The sequence below is a fragment of the Pteropus vampyrus genome, unplaced genomic scaffold, assembly GCF_000151845.1.
Source record: "Pteropus vampyrus isolate Shadow unplaced genomic scaffold, Pvam_2.0 Scaffold285, whole genome shotgun sequence".
In the NCBI taxonomy this organism is placed as follows: domain Eukaryota; kingdom Metazoa; phylum Chordata; class Mammalia; order Chiroptera; family Pteropodidae; genus Pteropus; species Pteropus vampyrus.
The window spans coordinates 87,965-101,220 of NW_011889066.1; the positions used below are offsets into that span (position 1 = coordinate 87,965).

The 13,256-nt window shown below is 40.7% G+C and overlaps 1 protein-coding gene and 1 pseudogene across 1 annotated transcript; one reads left to right on the plus strand and one right to left on the minus strand.

Annotated features, from left to right (window-relative positions):
- Positions 1-1,455: 1,455 nt before the first annotated feature.
- On the minus strand, positions 1,456-6,251 carry LOC105302840 (probable cystatin-15). The gene is made up of 3 exons (XM_011376086.1): positions 6,057-6,251; positions 3,352-3,462; positions 1,456-1,536 (listed from the first exon to the last, which is right to left on the minus strand). The coding sequence occupies exons 1-3, from the start codon at positions 6,249-6,251 to the stop codon at positions 1,456-1,458; spliced, it is 387 nt and encodes a 128-aa protein (XP_011374388.1).
- Positions 6,252-10,580: 4,329 nt separating this feature from the next.
- On the plus strand, positions 10,581-11,200 carry LOC105302841 (annotated as a pseudogene).
- Positions 11,201-13,256: the final 2,056 nt, after the last annotated feature.

Consider the following 13,256-nt stretch of genomic DNA (forward strand, 5'->3'; position numbering starts at 1 on the left):
GAATCAGTGATATCAAAGACAGAAATCTAGAAATAAATCAGAAGGAAGAGGAGAGAAACCAAAAAATGAAAAATGATGAAAGAGAAATTCAAGAAGTAGCTGATACCATCAGGAGAGGAAACATAAGAATAATGGAGAATTCAAAGGGGAGGGAAAGGAGCAGGGATTAGAAAGCATTTTCAGACAAATAATTGATGAGAATTTCCCAAATCTAAGGAATGAGCTGGAGCTTGGAATTCAAGAAGTCAACACAACACCCAATTATCTCAACTCAAAAAGGCCTTCACCCAGACACATCGTATTAAAATGATCAAAAGTCAACAACAAGAGAATTCTCAGGACAGCCAGGGAAAAGAAGAAGGTAACCTATAAAGGAAAAGCCATTAGATTATCGTCGAACTTCTCAGCACAAACCTTACAAGCCAGAAAAGAATGGAATAAAAAATTCAAACTATTAAATGAAAAGAACTACCAGCCAAGAATAATGTATCCAGCTAAGCTCTTCTTTAGTTATGAAGGAAAAATAAAGACCTTTCCAGACGTACAAAAATTGAGGGAATTCTCCACTACGAGGCCTGCACTAATGGAAATACTGAAAGAGGTCAGCTCACCTAAAACAAAATGACAAAAAAAAGTGCATAATTAGGAGTAAGGTGACTAGCAGGATGATAAAAGCAGAGGAGTGCAACCCTTACTACAAACAGGGCATTATAAGCTTAAAATAAGAAGAGATTTGCTATAGCAAGATAGTAATGAACGTTCAGCATACATAGGGACAAAACGAGACAACAATAACTGAAAAGGGGAGGATTCAAAGATCCAAATTTGCAAAGGGGAATGGAGATAAGGCAAAATGTACCAACTCTACCAAAGACCTTACGCAACTCATGACTTATGGGCATCACCTAGGTGAATAGGGCCACGTTTTTAATCCCCTATTCTGGGAGAGTAGGAACCATAGGAAAGACACATGCCACAAACAAAATGTACTGAACGTTACACAATTTTTAAATATTAGAGTTCCTTATAAAACCATTTCACAATCTTGTCTACAAGTGTCAATCACCTGGGGACTTTATGTATTTCTGATATGGGGTCACAAAGATTCTTCTGTATATGACTTGGTCTGTAGGAGATTTGTGAAATAAAACCAGTGGGGTTTTCACATGGATCCAGGCAAGAAACAACTGACATGGCGAAAAATAAAAAGCAGGACATCAGGTCTTTCTGACATAAAATTGGAGCTAGAGGTGATAAATTCTTTACCATGGGTCAATGGCAGAGACTTCCATGGAAAGTAAACGACAGGAGAGTACAAAACCAACAGGGACCCAGAAAGTGCTCTGAGATGCCTTTTAATTCTCCTGATGCTCCACAGACCTAACTACAGACTGACTGTCACTCTCTAGATAAAAAGGATCTTCTGCTGTGAGAATCCAGGAGCTCCCTCCCTGCCTACTTCTGCACACAGGTGCTGTTCAGGAGGGTAAACTGAGAAAACCATGGTCGGGCATCCACAACAAAAGTGCAGTCCATCTGAAAAATATAATTGCAAGACATAAAATCAAAACAATGTAACACATGAGGGAACTTAGCATGAAGAACTTAATAGGGGCTCAAGATTCATTGCAACTACAAAAGGAAAGAATGCAAAAACGAGGGCCTGGTCAGGACTCTCGAAGCTCAAGGCTCCACTAGGTTGATAGGCAAGGGTTACCCACCTGACTCTACCCACCTGAGCCCAGAGACTCCTGAGAGGAAGCCCGGTAGGGCCATCATCTGCCCCTGAGGGGTTTCCAGTGCACAAGATGCTGCATGAAGGGCCCCTACACTATGAGTTCTAGGGAGCCAGCACACTGCCTAGGAGATAATCCAGGTGAGCATCCACCCACTCAGCAGAAGCTACAAACCCACCCCAAGGGGAGCATGCCCCCAAAGCTGGGGTATAAGGGGGAGATCAGCCCCACTGAGGGCATCATCCTAATGGAGGCCCATTCCCAAGGTCCAAACCCCATGGACCAGATGTTAGTTCTTGGATAATGAATAAGAACTTGAACTCATGGGACATGTCCTTGCAACCCAGGAGATTAGAAGGAGAGGTGGGTGATCAGACTAAATAAATAGTCTAGGATCTGGAAGAATGGGAGCAAAGGAAGAGTGAAGGCCACAGAGATAATAGTATCTGCCTAAACCCCGAGATTTCAGCCTGGGACCCAAGGGCAGGGCTCCACTTAGGGAGATAGGTCAGATGAGTATGGTTAGGGTATCTCTGATCAACAAGCCTGGCTGGGAATACAGGGCTCAGCTCACTGCTCTTCTGGGAGCATCTCTGTCTGTCTAGAATAACCATCATATTCCTCCAAAGGGGAACCCTGGGACTTGGTGGGAGTGGAAGTCGTGATGCTCGTTCTGCCCCAGCAGTGTCTCTGATGACTTTTTTATGCCTCCTCCTACAGTCCTTTTGTGAGATAATAGGAAATATATATATTGGTCTCCACCCCTGATTCTTGTCACAGAGCTCTCGAATCCCTTATGACTTCCTAAGTGATAAGAACATTAGGAGGATCTTTCGTTCTATTGAGGTGACTCTGGTTGGGCTCCTGGATGACTCATGAATGAGAGTTGGTCACTGAAAAGACCAAGCCATGATTAGAAGCTTGGAATTTTCAGCCTTACTAATCCTCTATCCTCCAGAGAGGGGAGAGGGTCTGGAAATGAAGTTAATGATCGATCATGCCTACGTATTGAAGCCTCCATAAAATCCCAAAAATAGAATATTCAGAGAGCTTCCAGGTTGTGAACACAACCATATATTGAGAAGCTGATGCACCCCAGTTCCACAGGGACAGAAGCTCCTGCAGTCGGGACCTTCCCAGACCTTGCCCTATGTATCTCCTTATCTAGCTACTCATCTGTATCCTTCATCATAACTTTTAATAAATTGGCAAATGTGTTTCCCTTAGTTCTGTGAACTGCTCCAGAAAATTAATCAAACCTAAGGAATGGAAACCTCTGGTATGTAGCCAAATCAGAGAGAAATTGTGGGTAGCCTGGGGACCTACTACTTGTAATTGGCATCTGAAGTGAGTGAGGGCAGTCATGCGGGACCGAGCCCTTAACCTGTTAACATAAATTGTAGGACACCCAACTGATGCCCCAGAGAATTCTTTGTTGTTGTGGGAACGCTCCCCCAATTTGGTAACCAGATGAGTCAGAATTAAAGTGTTCTGTGTGAGGAGTAAAGGAAACACATGCAGAAATGAACATAGCAGGTTTTTCCAATACACTTTCCTCAATATATTTTTCATTCTCAGAAGATTCATGATTCTTTTAGGATGACTATTCTCAAACCTTTTTCTTGCCTGAGCCTTCTTGCAAGGGGCAGTTTTCAATATCTTCATCATATTTTTTACAAGTTGTGCGTCCCATCTCCAAGTCCATTAAAAATATCATTGTCCACCTCTGTCAAGAAGAAATTATGAAACAGCCACTAAATGTTTGCTTTTCATGAATGAAAAGAAAAAAGGCAGAGAATCAAATTGAAAAAGGGTGGGGGGAAGACTAGAATATGCATGTAAATAGGATATACACATCCTGTGCAATTTCCCTGTGATGGTGTATAATCAATAGAAAGATGCCTGTAAACACACCTAAAACATGCACTAGAATCTCTCCTGCTGCACTCTTCCTGAAGGGATTCATACCAAGTTGTCACATCAACAGTGCCATGAACATAAGGGGGGCACATTCACAGGAGGAGAATCTTACAGCAATGAGCTTGCACATGCTGCAAGCACACCTGACACATGACCAGTTTCTCAGTCCTACACCCGAGTGGCAGCCAGACACCAGATCACACAGAATGATTGCTTTGGTTGAGAGAAGAATAATGGGCACATTTGTCCTCTGATTAGACATAGGAGCTGCCCTATCCCTTATGGGGTCCTGGGGGCTGGGAACACTCTGTCTCTTCATGTAGGAGCTGGCTGCACAAAAGGGCTCATCTTACAGACATTCATTGAGGTGATATTTATGAAGTGGGTGCTGACTGTGTTTATTAGGTTTCTACAAGAAGTAATTAAAAGTTATGATTTCATTTCCTTAAACAGAGGTCCATGAAAATTTGGAGAAACTCAAACACAGAGAAAAATCTAGTCAGAAATCAACGCAGGGAGGAATTCACCTCTCACTAGACTGACCTAGAATTGTCTAGAAACCTGATTTGTTTGGGGCTCAAGAATTCCTGCAGCTGACACTTGACAGCCACTCGTGCCTGGACTTGCACCAATAGAACACCCAGACACAGACATTCATGCACGACCAGACCCACGCACGACCAGACCCACTGCACAGGCACTCAACCCTGAGCTACAGTGAAGTTCAGGGCCTAGGACAGGGGCCTGTGCAGCCTCCCTGGGTACAGAGATGCAACCTAAGGAAGAGGAAGATGTCAGGAAATGGGAAAGACTGAGGGAAGCCAGTGCCCCTGTGCAGATAAGGTCCACTCTCCCTTCCATCTCTTCTGGAGTGAGGTCATAGGTGGGATCCTGTGTATCTGGGTCCTGCGAACATGGCACCTGGCTCAGGAGTATTCATGGGAGACCAGAAACTGGGCACGGACAGAATGGCAACAGTCTTTATTCAATTCAAAGGAAACAGGAATTGACAAGAATTAACATCAGTGGTAAGGTTTGCCTAAACAGATGTTAACGACACGTACATTTATATCAGGCTCGTCCTCTTCTATCTTTAAAGCCCTATAACCCACTGCTTCCTTGACTTTCCATAGTCTAGTTCAGAAACACTAAATATGTGTTTTGCTCAGATTTTTTATGTTTCCTCCCACTTTACTCCATTGTCTTTCCAGTGATAGAGTCACTACCCACCCATGTGCTCAAGGGCAAACACTTAGGGTCTATCCTTGATGCCAGCTTTCCCCCACACCCCACTTCAGTGCACCTCACATCCACCTTTAAGCAGACTCAGAAGCCAGCATTTCAACCTTCTGGTGACCAGGGGACCATCCCTGCCTCATGGTCTCAGCTTGCTTATGCTCACATGCTCACAGCATCCAGAGAGATGTTGCTAAAGAATCTGAGTGACTTCCTCCCATTGATCCCTATTACTCTAAGAATAACATCCTAACTCCTCATCTGTGGCCCTGTAGATGCTCCAGGCCCACTTCCCCTGTACACTTTTTCTGTGACATAGGTCCAAGGACTTTTAGGCCATCCCTCTGGACACTCATGGCTTGTCCTGGTTCAGAAATCTCTCCGTGTCTGCTTTCTCTTCTTGTCCCCAAATCTCCACCATGTGACTGAGTTCTTCCAGGAGTACCTGTCGTGGAGAGGCCCTTTCTGATCCCCCCCAACATACCTTGCCTCTCTATGGCCCTGAGTCCCTGCACTGACAATTCTTGTCCCAGCCTTCCACTATTTCACTCATAAACCTGAGGCCTGTTTGTCTCTCATCAGAAGCATAACAGTCCCATGAGAACACGCCTCTGTCTTCTCTGCCACCTCCAACCCAGGCATGGAACCACAATGTCTTTGTGGGCAAATAAGGCCTACTGGTTTCAAGCAGGACACAGATAAGCATCCTCTCTGCTGATCAGCACGTGAGGCTTCCCTAGAGCCCAGCCAAGGCCTGCAGTCACCTCCTCTGTGATGCCTTTTCTTCTTGGGGTTCTGTTTCCAGCCACCCTACTCTTTGTCTTCCTCATTGTCTGTCAATCTCTGCTATTATCCCTTCTCTCAGCCATCTTACATGGGATGTGGCTTTTCTCTCCCTCATACAGTAGCTGAATCTTTGACACTAATGCTTTCCTTTCTGTTATCTTCTTTCTTTCTCTACCCTGTTTTTTAGGAATTTCACTCATTAAGAAAACAAAAGAAACTTGAAGCACTTGTAATGATACCTTGCATTATAAAAAATGTTTACTAAAAAACAAACAAAAAAACCATTCTTTGCTCTTTTATGCAGACCAAGGATTCACCCCTCCCAGGCCTGGTTTCAAGGCCAACATGGAGCCTCAGTGAGAAAAGTTCGTCACTCACCTTGCGCTGGCTTCTCCCCACCCACAGCAGCTTGTAAGCATACTCATCCAGATGGTCTTGGTTGAACTGAAACACGGCAAACTCCACACACATGGCAAAGGAAGTTGTGCTCTTACTAATGTCCACAAAGTTGGGACTGCTGACATGAGGCCCCAGAGCAATGAGCCCCAGAAGCAGAGGCGCCTTTAGGAACATGTTGTCTGGTGTCAGTCCTGGAGGCCAGCAGCACATAGGTGGGGGATGGCAGCTGCTGTAGGACTACCTCCATAGCTCCGCATCCCACACAGCCCTGCCCCACATAATCCCTGAGCTACTGACCGGTGCCTAGTCCAGTTTCTCCTCTATATTCCCTGCTTTATTCTTCCTGTCATCATCAAACAGAAGTCAGAGCAGGGGTCACATTTTCCACCTACTTCTCACATAAGCCTTGGACCCAGTACTGCCTCCACTTGCCCCAGCCCAGGCCTGATAGGCCTCCCTGGATGCAGGGCTGGGATGCAACCCAAGGAAGAGGCAGATGTAAGGAAACAGGAAAGAATGAGGGAAGCCAGTGTCCCTGTGCAGGTGAGGTCCCCTCTCCCGTTTTATCTCTTCCAGATTGAGGTCAGAGGTAGGACCCTGCATATCTGGGTCCTGCGAATTTTGCGCTTGGTTCAGGGCTGTTCATGGGTGACCAGCAGCTCAGCATGGAAAGAATGACTCACCTTTTGCTGGGCTCGTCTCACCTCCAGCAATCTGTATGCATTCTCTTCCATGTTGTTGTCATTGAACACAGCCATGGCAAACTCCACAGATACGACAAAGTAATCTTGGTTCTTACTAATGTCTGCAAATTCTTTTTGAATGGTCCAGACATGAGTGCCGAGTACAATAAACCCCAGAAGTAAAGATACCTTCAGGAACATATTGCTCAGTGTCAGCACAGAGAGCTGGCAATGTGTGGGAGGTGAGGGGGTGGCAGCTGCCGACACAGCCCTACTCAGGAGGCCCTGACTTTAACTGGCACCACCGTTCAGTTCCTCCTTTTCATTCCCTGCCTTGTCCCTCCTGCTATCACTGAATAGAAAGCAGATCAGAGTGTCACATTTTTCACCTTCTTGTCACAAAACTCTGCATGCAGAGACATGCATACAATATGCTCTGTTGCCTGCACATCTCCAGGACTTCTCTCCTGAGCTGCATGCTGATAGGATCCCTCCAGCTGCTGCAGCCCCACTCATGAACGGCTTTGAGTCCACCTTCTTGTTCTCAAGTCAGTGCAGGCAAGGTCTGTCAGAGTCACACAAATTCCTTGGAACTCTGGTAAGCCTGGGGAGAGGAGGCATTGGCCTAGCCTGCCTGCGACCTTGGCTGGAGTCCATACCACCAGCTGGGTTCAGGGGAGTACAGAGTGTGTAGCCAGCAATGGTGGGGGCAGAAGTGTCTATGAGGAGCTATCTTCACCACCACCCTGACTCTCCTCAGGCTTCATCCTCCCAGTCTGATATGTTTATGATTCATTTTATCTCACTTCAAAGCATGTTGTTATTTCTACTGTGACTACTTTCTTAACTGGTGGGCTATTAGAGCTCTATTATTTACTTTCTAACCGTAGTTGATTTTCTAATTTCTTTTCTCTTATTAACTTCCAGCTCAAGTCTGCTATAGTCAGAGAAGATCCTTTCTATTATTTATAAACATGATAAAACATGTTGAGATTTGTTTTATTGCCCAGAATATGACCAATATTCTATATGTTCTTGAAAAGAATGTGCATTCTGCTTTTTTTAGGTGAAGAATTAGACATCTATATAACTTAATACACTGTTTTGTTCAAACTTTGTATATATTTACTCTTTTTACCTTGTTATGTTTTATTGAGTTTTGTTTTGCTTGCTTGGGTCTCCTTTTCTGTCAGTTACTGAGGATGGGTTAAAAATCTCTCACTATAATTATGAATTTGTCTATTTTTCCCTCACAATTCTTGCTTTATATATTTTGAGACTCTGTCATTAAGTGTTTATTCAAATAGAACTTACAGTTTTGGGGGAGTCAACCATGTTATCATTATGATACCTTTTTATCTCAAGTAACACTTCTTGCTTTGAAGTCAACTTTTTCTGATGTCAGAGTAGCTAGCTACATCATCATCATTGTTTTCCATAGTGTCTTCATCATGTATCTTTATTCATCTTTTTACATGCAAATGTTATCTTAATAATTAAGATGCTATTGTAAGCAGCAAACAGTGTTGTATATCAGTCTAACAGTCTTTTATTTGGAGGATTTATTCTATTTACAATAACATTACTGATTACTGATAAATAATATTATCATTACTAGTTTACTAGATATATTAGTTTTCAAATACTATTTGTTTTCAATTCATCTCATTTGTCTCTGTTTTTTCTTTTTTCCTTTCTTGCATTCTTTTGGATTATTCAAGATCTTTTTATTATTTCATTTCTTCCCTTCAATGACTTTATTTATCCCTCCTTTTACTCTTCTTTTAGCGACAATTTTAACAATTGTAATGAATATAATCGACTTAATTGTGTCTACTCTAAATTAATATTTTTACTATTTTGAAGATGGTGGGATGACCTTAGAACACTGTTACTCATATCTGTCTCTGCCTTGTGTTATTGTTGTCATATGTTTAAATTATACATATTTGAAAGCCCATAAGAAAATATAATTGCTGTTTTATACATTCACTATTCATTTGGAATTAGCAACATATTTAACTTTCTTCTGGGCATCATTCCTTCAACATTACTTTGCTACACTGGTATCAATTCCCTTCCCCCTAGAAATCTCTTAAGGATTTATTTTTGGTTGGATCTTGTTGCTACATCTCTTAGGGTGTTTTTTTTTTATTTTTGTTTTATTTATTCAAAAACTGTCTCCTTATTAAACTGTCTTCTATTTCCATTGGTGTATTGGTGCTCCTGTCCTAGGGATTAAACCAAATCTCCCTCCTCCCTCCTCTTGGTGTCCTCCAACCATTGTTAATAGATGGATTTTTAATACTATAAATTTTCCTTTAAGCCCTGCTTTGGCTGCATCTCAGAAGTTTTGCTATATCATATGTTCATTATCTTTTAATTCAAAGTATTGTCTTATTTCTTATATGATTTCTTCTTTTACCCTTGGATTATTTAAAAATATATTATTAAATGTACAGACAACTGGAGGTTTTCAAGTTCAGTTTTTATTTCATTTGTCTACTGTGAACAGAGAATATACTCTGAACCATTTCAACCTTTCGAGATTTATCTCTTCTTTGATTGAAAATGTTTTAATTTTCTCTTCCATTTTGATTTTTTTTTTCTGGCTACAGAATTCTAGTTTGTTAATTATTTTGTTTCATTTCTTTGAAGATTCAAAGCAGGCTTTCTGAAAGTGGTCTATTTTCAGTTGACTGGTAATCGTAGGCTGCGGCCCTTAATGATCTCATTTGAAATCCTGGGATATTTACCACAGCTCTTCTTCTTTGGCAGGTGCTGAACATCAGCTTTTGTCCCCAAATTGTGACAAAGAAAATGCCTTTTCTCCAGTGGTATTGAATTTCACTACCTCTCACTCTTCCATTTATACCTCCAGTGTTCTCCCACTCTCTCCTCTTTCCTCGCTAGGTCTTTTCCAAGTAAGGCAGGATGGGGATGAGACAGTTCCACAACAGATGAGTGTCCTTCACCACATGTCTCTTCCAAAGTTAGTGAGTAGTGCCTGTAGTTTGAGTCCTCAGAATGGAGACTGGGCTGGGTCCCCCAATGGAGGAATTTAAGCACCAAGGAGCAAGTAGGCATATACTGAGTTCAGCTGCTGTCTTCTGAGTCATATGTGGTCCTGGTGAAGATATTCTTTTAAAGCAGTGGTCCCGTTTAGTGTTTTTGGTGGGTATCTACAGATAGACAGAGCCTTCCTTGGGCACCCTCTGCCTCCTCTGCCTGGGTATGGCCCCTCTAGAGAAGAAGTATTTCTTATGTAAAACAAAAACTACAAAATATAGTTGGTATTGTCAAGAGAGCAGTCTGAAGTGGAGCCAGAGGTCTCCAAGTAGCTGAGCTAATACATACCACTTCCATATGAAACTGAACTTTTGAACTGGGCTAAACCAAAAGGCTACATCCTGATACAGTTCCTGGGACTGGCTCTGCAGCACTGAATTCTCTATTAAAAAATAATATTTTCACCTAGCAATAGACATAAGTAATTAATTGCATAAGTAATTAATAGTATAGTGTAAGTTTGCCTGCCAGCACCAATCACAACTCCTTCAAAGCAACTTGTGTGATCACTTTGGAAGCCTTGCTTTTTCTATTTTTATAAACTCTGTCCCTTTATTTTCCCCTCAAAACATAATTAGATTTCTACCAAATCTGTGTCTCCTGGATTGTAAGTCCTAAAAGTAACTCCCAAATCAAGCTTTTGTTTGCCTTGCAGTTCTTGATCAAAATTGATTGATACATATGACCTTGATGGCCTGAGCCTGAAACAGAAGTGACTTTACTTCACCCTTTGTCACTGAGTCTTAGCAGCATGGGGACAGCGGTGGTGATTAGAGAGAAGTACAACCTTGAGGCCGGAAACTATAAGATAGTTTTCTGGGCCAGGCCCGATATCTCCTATTCTAAAAGCACTTTTGAAGGAACATATTCTTACTATTTCCAATTGCTTGTTCTAGATAATTCTTGAGTGAACCTCAAACCAAAGCCCACACTGACATGCAAAATACAGAAACTTCTTAATCAAGAAGAAATTAAACACTCAGTTTTAAAGAAGTAAAAATTGTGAAAAAGTACAAAGACTCCCAAAGTTTATTTTTGATTACTTATAAACATGCAACAGAACAATTAAACATCATGGTAAAAGTAGCAGCTTTCTATCAGTATTGAAAAGCAATCCTACCACTCCTACAAGTAAGCTTGGCCTGAAGACACTGAAGAGAAAGACTTTAAGTTCTGCAAACTTAAATCACAGTATATGGCAAGGACCCAGCATTGATTTTCAGAACACCTACATCTGGACAGTCAACACTCACTTGCTCCTCAAAGAATGTGAGAAAAACAAAGAAATATTTCTCTCAGATAAAAATATTGCTTAGTTAGAGCGAATCCCAAAAGAATCCAAAGGTGGATTCTTTTTTACCTTCTTTGTAAGGACTATGAAAATAAGAAATATTTAATGCAATTTCTGAAACTAAAATTAGTCAGAAAAAAAAACAGCTTTTTAAAACTTTTATATATTCTTTAAATACATGAAAATGAGGCTCCAAAAGCAAACTTTTCTTGGTGTTTTTCTGTGTTTATGAAAAAATATCTCACCAGAATAAATAACTGAAACCTGCCTACCTCACGGGGTGGTTGTGAGAATCAAAAACATATGAAAGGTCCTGTAAATAGTAAAGATATATATGGGCATTAAGTGATTATATATTTTCTCTTCCCTTAATTAGCAGTTTCCATTATTTATGTCATTTTCTTTCATAAGGAATTTGAGACCTTTGTGAGAGAGTCTACCCACTCCTTTCTAGGTGTCTATAGCTGCTAATCCAGAAAAAGGATCAAGTATGTGTGTACTGGTTTTCCCACAATCATCTGCATAACTGTATATTAGTAAAATCTGAACATATTTCTAAAAAAAAACAAACAAACAAACAAAAAACTTTACTTCTTGGGAAATTCTCCTGCAATCCTCGACTTTCAGGAAGTTTGTGTAAAAAGAAGAAAATTTTAGTTTCATATAAAACAAAATTGAATTTTGCAACCTGGCTCCACCCTAAAGGGTTCTTTATTGTTTTTGGCCTCTGGTCCAGGGTTGAGCACTTCCTATGGAAGGGTCAGCATGGCCATTTCACCTCCTCTGCAAAGAGATCAGGCCCCCAAGGGACAGGGCTATGTGATTAGACCCACTGGAAGCTCATGGAAGGCACTATTACAGGCTCATGGAGCAGAAGGCTGCCTAAGCTAGGTTCCCTGGAAGTTTTGCTAGAGCTTAGTAGTTACTGCCCTGGGACTAAACAGATATGTGCACACCTATGTCCACAGCAGCATTAATCACAGTAGCCAAAAGGCAGAAGCAATCCATGTCCATTGATAGATAAGCAGATAAACAAAATATTGTATGTACATAAAAAAAAATACTATTTAGCATTAAAAAGAAAGAAAAGCCTGCCACATGGGTAACCGTTGAGGCTATTATGTTAAGTGAAATAAATCAGTCACAAAAGAACAAATACTGTATGATTCCACTAACACAGAATTATCTAGAATACTCAAATCCATACAGAGAGAAGGTAGAATGGTGCTGTAAAGAGGGAGATATCACACTCCCAGATTTCAAACTACAATACAAAGCCACAATAATTAGTATAGGTACTGGCATAAAAACAGATACATAGATTAATAAAACAGAATAGAGAGTGATATAAAATAAAGTAATATAAATCCTCACTTTAAATTAATACACAACAAAGGAGGCAAGAATATACAATGGGGTTAAGGCAGTCACTTTAATAAGTGTATTGGAAAAACTGGATAAATATTTAAAAAATAAAAGTGGACCACTTTCTTTTACCACATAGAAAAATAAACTCAAAATTGAAATAATAACATAAAGATAAGACCTGAAACTATAAAACTTCTAGAAGAAAACACAGGCAGTAAACTCTGACATTGGTCTTAGCAATATCTTTTTATGTCTCCTCAGGCATGGGCAGCAAAAGCAAAATAGACAAATGGGACTGCATGAAACTTAAAATCCGTTGCATAGCAAAGGAAATCATCAAAATATTTAACAAAATAAAAAGACTATATACTGACTTGGAAAAGTTATTATCAAATGATATATCCAATAAGGGGTTAATATCCAAAATATATAAGGAACTCGTACAACTTAAAACTAAAAAGAAAAAAGTCAGAAAGAAAGAATCCAATTAAAAATGTGCAAAGAACCTGAGTAGATATTTCTCCAAAAAGGGCATACAGATGTCCAACGGACATATGAAAAGATGTTCAACATCATTAATCATCAGAGAAATGCAAATTAAAACCACAATGAAATACTACCGCACACCTGTCAGAATTGCTATTATCAACAAATCAACAAATAATAAGTGTTGGTGAAGATGTTGAGAAAAAAGAACCCTCATACACTGTTGGTAGAATTGCAAATTGGTGCAACTGCTCTAGAAAACAGTATAGAGTTTTCTCAAAA

What these genes read in the sequence shown, in the direction of transcription:
- LOC105302840 (XM_011376086.1), bottom strand. Translation starts at nt 6,251, where the DNA reads ATGTTCCTAAAGGCGCCTCTGCTTCTGGGGCTCATTGCTCTGGGGCCT. An exon ending in TGGGGAGAAGCCAGCGCAAG is followed by an intron (nt 3,463 to 6,056) that starts GTGAGTGACGAA and finishes TCTTCTTGACAG; the next exon opens with AGGTGGACAATGATATTTTT. An exon ending in AAGGCTCAGGCAAGAAAAAG is followed by an intron (nt 1,537 to 3,351) that starts GTTTGAGAATAG and finishes TATATTTTTCAG; the next exon opens with ATGGACTGCACTTTTGTTGT.